A 14,259-nucleotide genomic window follows, 5' to 3' on the forward strand; every position below is an offset into this window, starting at 1 on the left:
AACAGAGGGGAAATGTGAAAAACAAATTCTTCTTTTTAGCAATTTTCTTTAAAAAATGCCATAACTTTAGCATTTCATTTATAAAACACAGATGAGAGTTCATTGTGTCCACTCTAAGCACCGATAATTGAACCAGTAGCTCAGAATGAGTACAGCTCAGGGTGATTTGCACTTTCACCTACAAACCTCTAGATGCAACTCAAGTATGTAGATATGTCAATATTCTGATTTGCACCTATGGTTCACTCTGTGTACTCCTGAGCTAGAGAGACAGCTAAAGAAATCCAGACTAATTTACCAAAAAAGCTTCAGGAAGTAAATTACTAACTTCTCAGGACACTTCACTGAACCTTTAAAAAGGAAAACAGTAATCTACAAGTATGGTTACCTTGAGTTAAATATGCAGAAATCAATAATTGCTTAAATTAATTTTGTTCTTTATACAACCCTCACCTAGCACCTTAAGTTACCAAGAGCCAAATGGAAATCTGAGGCGTGCATTTTTCCTCCTCCAAGAACCGAAGCAGTAGGAAGGCAAAGAATAATAAACTAGCTGCCTATAAAATGAGAATAAACTATAGCTCACTGAATTATAGAAAGGAAAAAAAAAAGAAAACCACCATATGATTTCCCTGATCTATATATTGAAATAGCATTCCCCCTTGTATTTAGGAAAAAGCAAAGCTGCTAGAAATCTTTTGTCTCCTGGTTCAATTTATGAAGTCTCTATGGACAGAGCAGTTTTATCAGCAGAATAGTCTGAAAACCATTCAGTGACATGGGAAATCTTTGCACAACTCCTCATACTTTACTGAACTCTGGCCATAATGACTGTAATTTCCTTCAAATACCCTTGTTTAAAATAACATGGATCATTTGTAAGCAAAACAGTGCTGAGAAAGTATTGAAAAAGTTGCCTTTAAATACTTTTCACTTGATTGAGAATAGTTAGACAGAAGAGACTAAATTTAATTTTATTTTCAATTCGACAATGCATACTGCTGGTATCTGATTACATGAAAATAGCTAAGTAGCATGCATTTTCACTACAAAGGAAATCTCTACAATCTTGAAAGAAAAAACAGAAGCGTTCAGTGCTGTAAAGACAACAGTTATTTTGTGATAACATGACAACTAAGCACATGGAAAAACATTAGACAGGCGCCAATTGAATTTACTCTTGAACTCTGAGGACTGCAGCACCAGGACATGCTGGTGCTGCATGGTGCTAAAAAGCATCCAAGACTCAAGACATGAACCCAAGCTTCCCTGACTGTGCTTTCTTCACACACCCCTCATGTGGATAAAGAGCCCTCCTGTTTCTCTCACGCACTGACTTTATCTGTTTTTAAGCTGCACACCTAGTCCTGATATACGCTGTCCCATGCAAGCCCATGTCGGTAACTCAACTACCTGTGAAGTAGTTGCTCACACTAGCTCAAGTCAATGCTCTCTAACAGTACCATAGGCTAACACTTCACGATTGTGATTTAGAAATACTTTTATTTCTATTGATCACTTCTGCTTCTAAAGTTTATCAGGTCATCTTGACAGTAATTTGCTGCCAAGATAGACAAGGCAAGGAAAGAAGACCTTTGATACTAGGAACGTAGTCTGTTATTTGCATTGACTTTTATACAGTAGGATGTACCAAATCAGTTATTTTCAGTGAGCGACTTCAGAGGTTGAGAACACCACCATGGAGCAGACCATGCAGACTGCTTCACAGTTCTTCAGGTTAGCAGCCACCAGTCTAGTGTGAGAAGCAGCTTAAATAGCTGAAGCAGCACTTTGGATAACTGGGGATTAGAGGACTACAAAGCCATGTCCCTTTTTTAACTGTTTCTTAACCCATCGCTCTTTGCCAAGCCTTGTGAAGAAATAGCAGATTTCCAATTACCCTGACAGGCTAAAAGGATTTGCCCTATGACAGGAGCAAAACAGACTAGCATGTCTACTCCTTCAACTACTACAGACCTATTGTTTTTTGGGGGAGGGGGTGATAAAATTATCTAAACCAGGTATTTTATTTATCTTGCATTGCTGCTTTTTGCAAACTGAAGTTCTGGTTATCACCTAATACTACATTCACTCCTAAGGAACAGCTATAATAGCAGTGGGGAGTCAAGGGTAAACTCACTATTTGCTAACTCAAAACAAACATAATACTGTCTTTGTGGAAAACATATTTCCCATATCACAAACAAACATTTCCCGTCTCTGTAATTATCTAAATCACAAATTTTCCAAATAGCAGCTAATTAAGTAACAAGCTAAGCACAAAGGACACAGAAAATCACATTTATAACTAAGACACATTTAACCATGCCCTGGGTTCAGGGAACAAACACAGACTGTGACCAAGCATGCCACATGAGAAGTCTTACCAGGTTAGGCGAGAGCAGGGACTGGAAATGAAGGAGAAGACCTGCACTGGCTATCTGTTCCAGCCACCTTCTGCTAGCCTCTAGTGTCTCCATTTCATATTCTTTGTTGTTGTCAAACATCTGATTTAAGGCCACCATTAGTTGCTCTGAAAAAGCGCAGACTGTGGCCACTAGGCTCTGACAGAAGACCATGTCTCGCCTCAGTTGTATCTCGCTATCTGTGATGGGTAAAAGCCAAAAAAGGAAAAGCAAAAATGGAGCAGTAGATTAATTAACAGCAAAGGAACTGGGTTAGAATTTTTTTCTCTGTCTAAAAACCAAGTCATTTTAATGTATAGTAAATTACAAGTTTACAGCCTAATGTTATTCCCAGTAAATAGCACTCCACACCCCAAACTGCCATTTTCCACATGTAAAATAATCTTTTATATTCTAAAATTATACAGAAATGTATTTAAAATCTGGAATTTAAAGTAGTTCTTCATAAACAATGAAGAACTGTATGTTTATCTTGTAGATTTTAATGTACATGCCACCAATTCTATGTACTTTTGATGTTACAAGGTGATGGATGTGAGGCGGATCTCTTTGCTGCAATGTGAGAACCAGCTGGGCACAAAAACATTTACTTCCCACAGGAAAGCAAGGATAGTCAGAAGCTCTTAATATGACTGCATCATCTGGTCAACTCCACAGCTACCAGCTGGGTAGGACAGATGAAGACTGCCTGCTGTAAAGTGCAGACAGGGCATATAGGAGTGCTGCTACCAGAACGCAATCTATCCAAACACAGTATTTGATAAATGCATAATCTAGAAAATAAGCACAGAGCAGCATCACATATTCAGGAAGCTGCAGGGATTTATGGTGTCAGGGAAGTCCAGGACAGGTCCCTAGGTAGAATTCTATGGAACCATTAGCAGTTGATTCAAATTAGGGACTAGCTAACCTACCAATTTATCCTGGAGGGCACAGGCATTAGATTAGCTAAAGGTCAAAAGAGTTAGAAAGGGAAATAGGTTCTCAATAAAGCACAAAATTGTGGTGATAAATATTCAGTGCTTCCTTCTCTTTTCTGAAGGTCTTCAAGTATTTTTATCATTATGAGCTGTTAGGCAAACATCAATCACAAATGGTACAGGTAGACTTAATCTTTCTCAGAGCCAGAGAAGAAGATTAGGTGATATTGAGGTCTTTCCAAAGCCTATAATCTTAGTCCTTACTTTTACATTCCTCTGCCTCTAAGAAGCTTAGCTCCTTTTCCACCTTCTCTATAGACCTGGCAAGACTTTAGATGACTGGATAAGTCAGCAGAAATAATTCTGTACTCATAAAATTAATACTGACTTTAAATATATGCTTTTCTTGGACTCCAAGTATTTCTCAAAGTAATTACATTCTGTCTGTTTTCCTTCTGAGATCTTCAGTCTTTTCCTTGACTATTGATAATAGTGACCACTCTTTTACTATCATTTTGATTTCATTTGCCATCCTCTCAGGACCCTACAAATGTTTTCCATAAATGGTCTAATCACTACTGCCTCTGCACTATGACTCATTGCTTTTTGTTTTGATTATTACAATTAAACTCTGTCTCTCCAATCTCTCAAGTTGTGCAGATTCCAGTACAGACAGAATTTTCATATTTAAAAACTCCACCCATCTCTAGCTTCAAAAATCCCACTGGCTTCTCCGTGGTCAAAAACTTTCCAATGTCACAGCAGCACTCAGGGATTTGAGCCCAATACACATTCTCTCTCCTCGCTTTGCTCAATTTTATCTCTGTTTGCCTAACAACAGCTGACTTTCAGTGCCTTCCTCTGTATTGCCTCCTTCTGAAGCAGCTTTCTTGTGTCTCCAACACCTCATTTCCAAATCTCATTTAATACTACTCGAATATCAGATACTGCATCCAAGAGCACTTTGGGTTCTTTTTTCAAAAGAATTTTTACACAAAATAAACTACAGAATTTACAAACTTATGAAACCATGTAAATAAGGAAAACTGTTTTAAAAAAATATCAAGTCTGGGGTATTTTCTCAGGTCACTTATTTTAAAACACCTGAGGAATTTGTAAACACTTTTATAATATTTGGAAGAAATCTGACAACAAAGAAATGTTACATTCCCCTTTATAAAACTGCAGCTACGTGTCATAACAAAATAATGAAATAATAATGCATTCATATAGTGCTACAAGATGGTTAAAATAATCAGCTTTTACAATCAAATGTGACTGCTTACTTGAATATTATGCACCTACAACTGTAGAGAATCTTCTGCCATAAGTATTATTTTCTAAATACTGATTGACTGACATTTATTTTGCAGACACACGTCTATTTTGTGTATTTGAAGCTGTATGCTGTATGGGGTGATGGTCGAATAATACACAGAATAATCAGATCCCTCCAAAAAGGAGGGACTTAAAAAAAGGTGTTCTCTAAAAAAAGATCAAAGGAAAGGTAAGGGTTAGAAGAGTAAGGTAAGTCTGGAAATAGATGGGAATGAAGAGAAAAGAAAAAAAGATAGCAAATAGGAGAAAGCCCAAAACAAGAAAGACAGCAGAAGTACTGTGCACAAGCTCAGTGATTTAGTAGTTATTTCATATGCCAAGATCCAAAGTAAATGACCAGAGAAGGTATTTTGCATTAAAAAAAAAAGTATGTGCAATGTTTGTTAGAAATGTCTTTGGAATTGTTGTGTTCTTCAGGAATCCTCACTGTAAACACAGGGGTAAATTGTTGATATCAGGTTATCGTATCTGAGATTTTTCTCCTTCCTCTAAACACAGTATTCTGTCCAAAAGCAAAAAAAATCTCAATCCACCCACATCCACTTCCCTCACTCCCAAAACAAGCAAAATTACCTGTATATTCAAGAAGTGCCAAGAGTATTCGTGCCTTCACCTCTTAAAGAAAAAAGAAAATATATTGAGGTCATGGTTAAAAGTGTTGTCACCAACATAATAATGCATTTGCAGTTTCTCATTTTATACCAGCTTAACTCCAACTTCTTGTGTAGGCAATCCTGATTTATACCTACAGTATAACAGTAATGAGTCTCAATTTCACTTAATTTTACATATGACTTGATAAAATTGATAATAATCAAAAGCACCAACACTGAGAAAGACACATGAAGAAGCACCTGCTACCTCAGAGTACATGTGTACCAGCTGCCCAGTGCAAGTCCACATACGAAGAATTCCAGTCTTAAAACTTTGAAAAGCAAGACCAGTTTTCACTGATTCCCACACTACCCCTGTTCTTTATTTTTTCTTTTCCCTCTCTCGTTCCATACTTAAAAATCTCAAATTATCCTCATTTTAATGTATACCAAAGCATCCAGGAAAAATACAACAGCATTTTCACTTTATTCTCAGCCTTCAGGATTTTATTTTGTTTCAAACATTTCTTGTCACTTAACAATGTATGAAGTAAAAAAGTACAGATTAAAAAGTCTTCATTTACAGTGATAAAAATTTGGTTTTATATCTCTTGACACATTTGGGGGAGGGGGGGTGAACTTCTCAAAGTTTGTGGGCTGAAGGAAGTGATTCTTCCCCTCTACCATGTACCAGAGCACAAATTTAAATGTGTTAACCACCACTGCAAGGAACAGGCAGATTAAAAAGCTGCCATAACCTTAGAGAGTGTTGAACTTCAAGCACATCAGTTATCCTACAGTAACTGCCTGTAGGAACACACCGCTACTTCACATGCTTTCGCATCTTTCCAAACTTTCTTTCATACACCCAGTTTTCTGTGTAGTCCTATTCCAAGCCCTGCTCAGTGGACCAGCAGAGCTGCTATGGGGTATATGGACAATAGGACAATTTGGGAATATGTTGCCCCCTACTAAACCCTAACCTAATAGGTTTGAAATTTGAATCGTTTGAAATTTGAACACAACTCAGACGACAGAACTGACATTGGAGTTGACTGTATCAACAGCAGTGGATTCTATGTGTACTTCAACATATCTATGAAAAGCCAGAATCTTCCCCAAAGGTGACTATGCTTAAAAAAGAAGAAAACCTTTCAAGCCTGATCTTCATCTGTGCTGTACACACATTGTGAAAAGAACTGGCAGTACCTATGCTTCTGAAACGCATGCCCACAGTATCTCAAATACAAGCATCAAAACACTCAAAATTACTGGTTATTCTTGAAAATTGCCTGGTGATAGGTCTTTGCCTTAGCCTTCTGTCTTTTGAAAAAAAACTTACAGAGATTAATAACTTAGCATCTTGGAGTCTGAACATAGCTTAGTAACTGAAAATACAATACAGGGAAATATAGCTTTTGTCTGAAGAATTTAGATACATTGAGGCTATTACTTGCAGCTTGTTTTATATGAGATTTGTTGGATCCCTGAATTCAAAAGCATTTGAGGTATCTATAAATAATGATTTCCTGCTTATAGGAAAATTACAGGACACTGCAACTCTCCTTTATCATTGCTATAAGTCTTCTCTATTTCAAAATACACCCACAGGCAAGAAAGTATTTTTAGGTTATTTGTTTAAGTAGAGACTTACCTGGGGTTAGAAATGAACTTTGGATGTCAACCATTTGCTTTTCAACAAATTCCAAATGCTATGGAAGTTTTCACCCCATCTTGGTACACAGCATATGGAAAGGAATAACTCCCTAGCAATTTATCTTTAGATTATATGATTTGTAATGCAAGATGCTTTCAGCTTCTTTTGTTCTTAAACATTCTTTTGTACTTTTTTTTTTTTTTATCATGCTATTCTGCTATTCTGATCTTTGCCAGTAAAGGCTAGATTTTAGTTTTAGAGATTTGCACTGCATGTTTCATGATTTAAGTTGAAATACATGTCTTATACCTTTAATGACTGAAAGGATCCTTCACTCCTCACTCCTAATTTAAATTAAAATAGATGTGTACTTTCTCAATTGCATAGTATTTCCTGTTTAAACTTAAAATTATTGTGCTAGCAAAACAACTGGACTTCCTCATGCAGTTATGTGACTAGCTGACTAGAAATCTGCCTTCCTCTAAAACACCTCTTCTTTTGACCAAAAATCTTACCTTTTTTTAATTTGGGAAAAAAGCAACTACAGAAATTTCTCCTCCTCTTTGTTCTCTTTACAACTTTCTGCTGTTATGCTGACCAGTTTTGGTTTTACTTTGCTTCTGAAGGGTCCCTTTCTTTCCATCCATCTTGTTGATTTTCCTGGTTCCTACTTAAGTCATCCCTCAGCTTTCCCTCTTGTGCTTCCCAATTCTCATGTTACATCCAGAATCACGTACCTACATTATTCTTTCTCTGTTCAGTGACTGTTGAATTCCTGCCCTGACTACTGCTCTCTCCTGCACCAAAATCAAGCACTTCATCTTCAAAGATCTGCTTGTGCCAACAACTTATCTTTATTGGTTTAACAATTTAGTAGTCCCAGTCACTCCAAGAAATAACTTTCATCTTTTCTTTAGTTACTTAGCTCCAGATAAATCCTCCTAGACTCTGTATATTATTTCAGAGAACTCTTCATTTCTATCAACTTGATTAGCCTTCTAGGGCTGCCTTTTACTGTAACCATAGAAAACTTTTCTTTCTCTAATGATATGGGAGGACAAATGAAATGAGACAAAGCAATCTCCACATAAAGTTTTAAATCTACTGTCAAGAAAGGTTTGGTTGTTTTTTTCTGTTGTTTTTTTTTTTTTAATCTGTGCAAACCCTCGTAGATTTTTTTTAAAAACTGTTCTCCCAATTCCGATACTAATAAAAAGAAAATTGACAGACCAGAACAACCATCCTCAAGGCATTCTGAGTTTTCCATTTCTTCATACTTATTAAACAAAGTAAACAAAAAGAATCCTAAGATCTAAGACTTAAAACGCCTCATTTTTGTGTGGCTCCCATGTCTCCTTCTGTTCTAAAGCACTAATCAGTCTAATCTAATACAACACATTCTACGATGCAGCAGAACAATGAGTAAAAAATTACAATAGCCTGTGATATTTTTATGAAAATAAAAATGAGTCAGTTTTCAATAAGGAGATGCATTTACTGAAAGCATTCATCCTTACTTAGCACTCATCAATAATGGTTAAGTATGTTCGTAACATTTGGAGGTTTTAATTACAACAATTTTTTTCCCCATGGTGAACAAAGTTACATCTGTGGTCTCCTTTGACTACTTCCTCTAGAACGCACTAGAAGACACAAACGTATCTGCTTTCCTCAATTATTAAAATACTGCCTTTTACTTATAAACAAACATGAAGATTCTTCTAAAATCCCAGGACTTTGTTCCAACTTTTTCTCATAAGGCCAACTAAGCAGTCAAATTAGGGGGCATCTTTTCTTTTTTCTGAATCAGGCTAATAAGAGGGAAATCAGGGAGGTAAATCTCTGTACCATGCTTTAGGTTTTCAGCCAGAAATAGCTCAGGGCAGTACTAGTGGTTCTTCTAGGTATCCTGACCATTTATGAACACAGTGCATAATGGCAAGATTAGAAAGGAGAAAACAAGAAATGAAGATATGATGGGAAAATTTAGCTGCTAAAGCATTTTTAGCCCTGCTTTGTGCTGATCTGATTTCAGTTAGATCCAGCTGCTGGTTGTGTCTCAAGTTTAATTTATACAGGCCTAAGCCTGTCTAAGTCACAGCAGTCTCCCAAAACTGCCCGAGGGGCACATTTCTGCCCTGAATCTTTTCAAAACTGAATTAGATATACCTGTCTAGACATGCCTTGGAAACTAAGGCTTGAAAAGCAATTATTTACTTCCATTCTCCTATTTCTCCTTCATGCTATTTGTGCCAGGAAAGCCACAAGAAGCTAGGCTTTCAGGTATCCATTACATCACACCAACTTCTTGGTCCCACAGGCAAATCAAAATTATGATGAAGATGTGGATCATGATTCTCGAGAGTACTTCTCAGGAACAAGTATTAGTGATACCAGTTTGTGGGGGCGGTGGCGGTGGAATAGGAATCAAAGTAAAGAAAAAAACATGACAAGAGAATAGAAAGATGTAAAGACTGACGGTGAATAAACAACATAAGAAGATAATTTTACATGTAAACCCATGTATTTGGTTAAGAAGATGGCACAGAAGCCAGTTGTTGGAAATCTCTGACAAAAGCTCAGATGCCATGGATGGAAAGGGAGAGCCAAGAATATTTAAAATTGGCAGACAACTTCTGAGACACAGTGATGAGAGAAGTTAAGGCAGAGTGTGTGCTCTCCTTGAACAGCACAAGAATAATGCCTTTTACTATTTAGCTCTCTGAATCATGCACCATTCACAAGCATGACAGTTGCAATAAAGTTAGTTACTATAATTTATTAACAGAGAAACCCCTTTTTAATCCTAATTTCTAAAACATTAGAAAACGCAAACAGTTTTATTGTTCTGTAAACATCAAGATTCCTTCTGATAAATATCACCATTACATTATAGTAGTATTGTAAAAAGAGAAGTTTTCTATTATAGAGAGGCAGCAAGTCATCTGGACCTTGCTGAACTCTCCCACAGAATTCTGTGGTAGATTTAAAACCAAATTTGTCCGAATAACCTCAGCTCAATATTGAGGGTATATGACCAATGCTGAAATGGGTTAAGTCTATTAATTCTATTTATGGGCAAACAAGTTATGTGAAAATGGTCTGTTAGGCTTGGCTTCAGAAGGGGGGCAATGAAGGACTGTTAAAGACACATTTCTGTTCCTCCTAAACTGTGAAAGAAACCATGATTAATACTTGAATATAATTTGGTTTAGGCTGAAGATAGACCTGTAGATAGAAGGATCCAAAAATATTTATTCATTTTTCAATCACTGACAGCCACCATTAAACTAAAAGAAGTATTCTTAGTATTGGAGAGTCAACCCACTGTGATTGACTCAAAAAATAAGAGATATTTTTGTGGTTGTTTTTATAATTTTCTAACCCAGGGTCTGAAAATATGATTGTATCTGAAATGAGAAATACCAAATGTCAGGGGAGGAGGAGTTTGTTTGGTTTGGCTGGTCGGTTTTTGGAGGTTTATCTTAATAAAACTTATCACAAAGTTCTTTTCCAGTGATCTGAAATTTAGCAGTTTCTTTATGGGACACCATGGAAATCAGCCAACAAAACAAAAGAAGCTAAACACACACACAAATCATTTAAAGCTAGACCTGACACAAGTTTTTGTTCCCATGTAGACTCCTAGAGCAAGTAGTTTTATAGAAATAATTTTGCTCATTATTTCTGTTTCTCTATCAAACAGCACAGGAAATAAAGCAGAAGCTACAGGCAAGATTTTCTGGAGAGGAAATCCCAGTTACTTTCTTATGAAGCCAGGGAGCAGAAAACCCCAGCTCACATTGTCACTTGGTGGTGAAGAGGAGCAGAGTACTAGGTAACTTAAGACAGTGGTGGGAGGGAGGTGGAGGAGGAGGAATGATAGGATCAGTTGTGATGGAGTGAGTAATTGAAAATCAGTGGAAGAGGCCTGGCTTCACAGCAGAAGAGGGAGCATGATTTTAGAGGGATAATGATTCCAGATCAATGACAGGTAAGAGCACGATATAGGACAAAAGTTGTCCTGCAGACTCTTCATCTTTCCATTTAAGATGGTAGAAAAAAGGGAGTTTAATTTCAAGAAAAGCCCCATTTTGGTCTATCAGTACCACGAAGTTCTGTGACAAATCAGTCAAGCCCACTGGACTTCAGCAGCAACTGAAATAACGTAGCGCATGCAACATATGGTTCATTTGTTTTCACTTGTCAGAACAGATGATTTTCTCTTTGGTACCTGAAGCCAATAGGGTGAGCACGGGACAGCTGAGATATACTCCACTGACCTTGTTACTAAGATCACAAAAAAGTCCTGAAATTCAGGCATTTCCCATAGACTACACTGTGTTCAGCAAACCTTGCCTAGCAGCAACATGAAGCAGTTGTATCTTTCCTCTTCCCTTCCCCAGGCTCTCTACCATTAATGAAGCCTTTATTTATGGTCACATTGTTCTTACTAACCTTCTACAAATTTTCTGATATTCTGGGCAAGACTCCGGACACTGCTGGGGAGGTTCCAAGGGTCTTGCTTGATGTGGAGTCGTAGCCTCTTTGGACAGTTAAGCTTCGGTTCCATTTCCTGCTGAAACTCTAATCAAGGACAAAAATAATATTGTTCTGCTTAAACCTCCTGAGAAAGCCCCAGTAAGACATTATTTCTTCCTTAATGTTTTCACAGCTCAAGGAGTTGTCAACTTATTTAACTCTAGTTAAAGCTAGGGTGACAGGTCTAACGGTCATCTAAGCTCCCTACTTAAAGGAGAGAGCAAGCAGCACTCCCAAACATGATTCTTTCTGAAACAGGTACATAAGATAGAAGGTGCCTGTCTCCATGGAGAAAGCAGGACCCTGGCACTTTTAGAGGCAAAATTAATTCAATCAGAAAATGAAACTTAAAACAAAATTACTTATTGCTTAACGTAGTCTATCTTTCAAATCATTGAAGTGCTCCTTGTACGGTTCATGAAGATGATGCAGATCAAGAATAAAATATCTGACAGGTCCATATCTTGTGTCAAACTGAACATTTACTATACCACTGAAAGGATAACATTTTGTTGTGTGGGCCTGCCACGTACTTAATCTGAAACACTGAGAAAAACAAGAGAGCAGAAATGCTCTAGGTTCATCCCCATTATCTTGGTCCCAAAATAGGAAACAAAAAAGAAAAGAAAAAAAAAGAACAAAAAGAGGAGGTTATGTGGTTTTCCATGCAAATTCAGTGAGGGGGAAGTATTTCAGGCTTTGTAAAATCAGATAATTGGGGTACAGTAATTAAGCTCTATTGACTTCAGTGGGATTTTGGTGATTTATAAAAGATGAAGATCCACCCTCTGGCCATCTAAAATTAGTTTTCCTTGGCAAAAGACATGTGCAGGATCAATAAAATCATAATCAAAACTATTATACATATTAATACAACATTCAGTCTCCCATTGAGCTTTTTTCTTCTTTTTTTTAATAAAAAAACACACCTCAGTTCACTGAAAGAAGTCCTTTGCATTTTTCATCACAATATTATGGCTACCACCAGATATCTATTTATACACTTAGACTTAAGCAACTATGTAAGCATTAGCAGAGTATCTGAAATTACATACAGGATTTTTTTTTTAAAACAATCAGTAATACTTATATAAGCATATATTTAGCATAAATATTACTTTATATATTTACATTTGAAAATTATTTATAAATCAACTTCACAAATTATATATCTACAAAAAATAATAAAAATCTGGTATTAGTACTAAAATAGATCAGAAATGGCTTCAGTAGTTGAGACAAAAATGTAATAAAAACACCTGCAATATACAAAACCTGTTTCTTGCTTCAAAAACCTCAGCAATTCTATAGTCAGTTCAGAGTCTAGAATTTAACACTAACTTTCCAAGAAACTTAAAATTCTTTTGTACGTTGTGCAATGGAAGTGTAAGAAGCCAACTAAGAATAAGATCTACTTAACAAGAATTTCAACAATCAATTATTGCAGAATACACCAAGATCAAGCAAAATCAGTTTTTTAACACCCAGCTCAAGGAGTAGATAGCCATATCCATGTACCCCTCAAGCTGCCTTTTGATTCTCTTAGCTAGAAATAAATGTTACCTTGGAGGCCTCGACCTGGTGTAAAATATTTTGTCTGCTCAAAGGCCCTCATCACAGCTGGTCCTTTCAGAAGATTGACAATTGAATCGACCTGTTGGGATCAAGGTTCTGTGAGAAAGATGTTTTTTACAGCAACAATTAGAAATTCTTTCTTTAAGAAATACAGACTACAGAAAGGCAGCTTTGGATTCTTTCTTACCTAATGGCTCTAGTTAAAGTAACAAGCTAGGGAATGTTAGAGTAAATCTAAGGACCTGTTTAATTCACAGTTTTGAACTATTTACAGAAAACTGAAGGAGAATGAGTAAATACATACCATCCCAGTAAACAGTGGAAAGCAAAAGTAAAAAGAAAAAGAAGTATTTGCTAAAGACATCTTAGCTCAAACATGGATGTTAGTATCAAAGCCAAGAAAAATAATCTCATACTTGACCAAAAAGATGCTCCAAACAGCTATGGAGCTTGTCCTGTTTATCATGGGAGATTCGAACACTTATGGGAAGCTCATCACCTGAAAAATATTTTAAAATGAAAAAATGTTTAGAACTTTCAGCATATTTTCCAAAATCTTTGTAACTTAGATAATCTGCTTTACACACAGACTTGTGCTTAGGTTTTCAGGATTATGGTAACTGTTCTTCCTACGTATTTTGCATTTGGTAGTCACTCGATAATACAGAAATAGCTCTTAGAGAGAGGCCCATATTCAAAACCCAACTGGACATGGTCCTGGACAACCTGCTGTAGATGTCCCTGCTCAAGCAGAGGATTGGACTGGATGATCTCCAGAGGTCCCTTCAAATCTCAACCATTCTGTGACCAGAACACAGGATTCTTCTACGCTGAAGAACATCCTAAACACCAGACTAAACGGCTAAATAGTATGAACCTAATATAGCAGACCACAAAGTCACTGAAATGCATTCAGCATAAAATTTTTATAGGGACTCTACAGACGATTCACAGTCTTAATGTTCTTACTAATTAAATGGTTCTGAGATTTTAGTAATTCAACAAAAATACAGCATCCAAATCCTGTATTTGATATGAAGCTTTTAGTAGTACATACCACATCATTTCCTAAGAGAGTACAAAGGAGAAGGACTCTCCTAGGTCACTGCCCTCAGTCACTCGCTCTCTCAGACAACGGGTGATGAAACCTGAACTCTTTCAAAAGCTGTGAAAAATTGAGCTTAAAACTGGTTTTCCTCCTTGCTGTT

At 36.7% G+C, this 14,259-nt stretch overlaps 1 protein-coding gene across 3 annotated transcripts in view; it reads right to left on the reverse strand.

The window, feature by feature from the left end:
• The window catches only part of PREX2 (phosphatidylinositol-3,4,5-trisphosphate dependent Rac exchange factor 2), a 192,526-nt gene that overhangs the window by 50,611 nt on the left and 127,656 nt on the right, over positions 1–14,259 (reverse strand). For all 3 annotated transcript variants that reach the window (XM_030011505.2, XM_030011506.2, XM_030011508.2), the window contains 5 exons: positions 13,468–13,550; positions 13,040–13,130; positions 11,393–11,521; positions 5,258–5,299; positions 2,388–2,605 (listed from right to left, as the gene is read on the reverse strand). In XM_030011505.2, coding sequence (XP_029867365.1) covers positions 2,388–2,605; positions 5,258–5,299; positions 11,393–11,521; positions 13,040–13,130; positions 13,468–13,550 — 563 coding nt within the window. The remainder of the gene's footprint in view (positions 1–2,387; positions 2,606–5,257; positions 5,300–11,392; positions 11,522–13,039; positions 13,131–13,467; positions 13,551–14,259) is intronic.

This window comes from Aquila chrysaetos, chromosome 4 (genome assembly GCF_900496995.4).
Source record: "Aquila chrysaetos chrysaetos chromosome 4, bAquChr1.4, whole genome shotgun sequence".
Classification (NCBI taxonomy): domain Eukaryota; kingdom Metazoa; phylum Chordata; class Aves; order Accipitriformes; family Accipitridae; genus Aquila; species Aquila chrysaetos.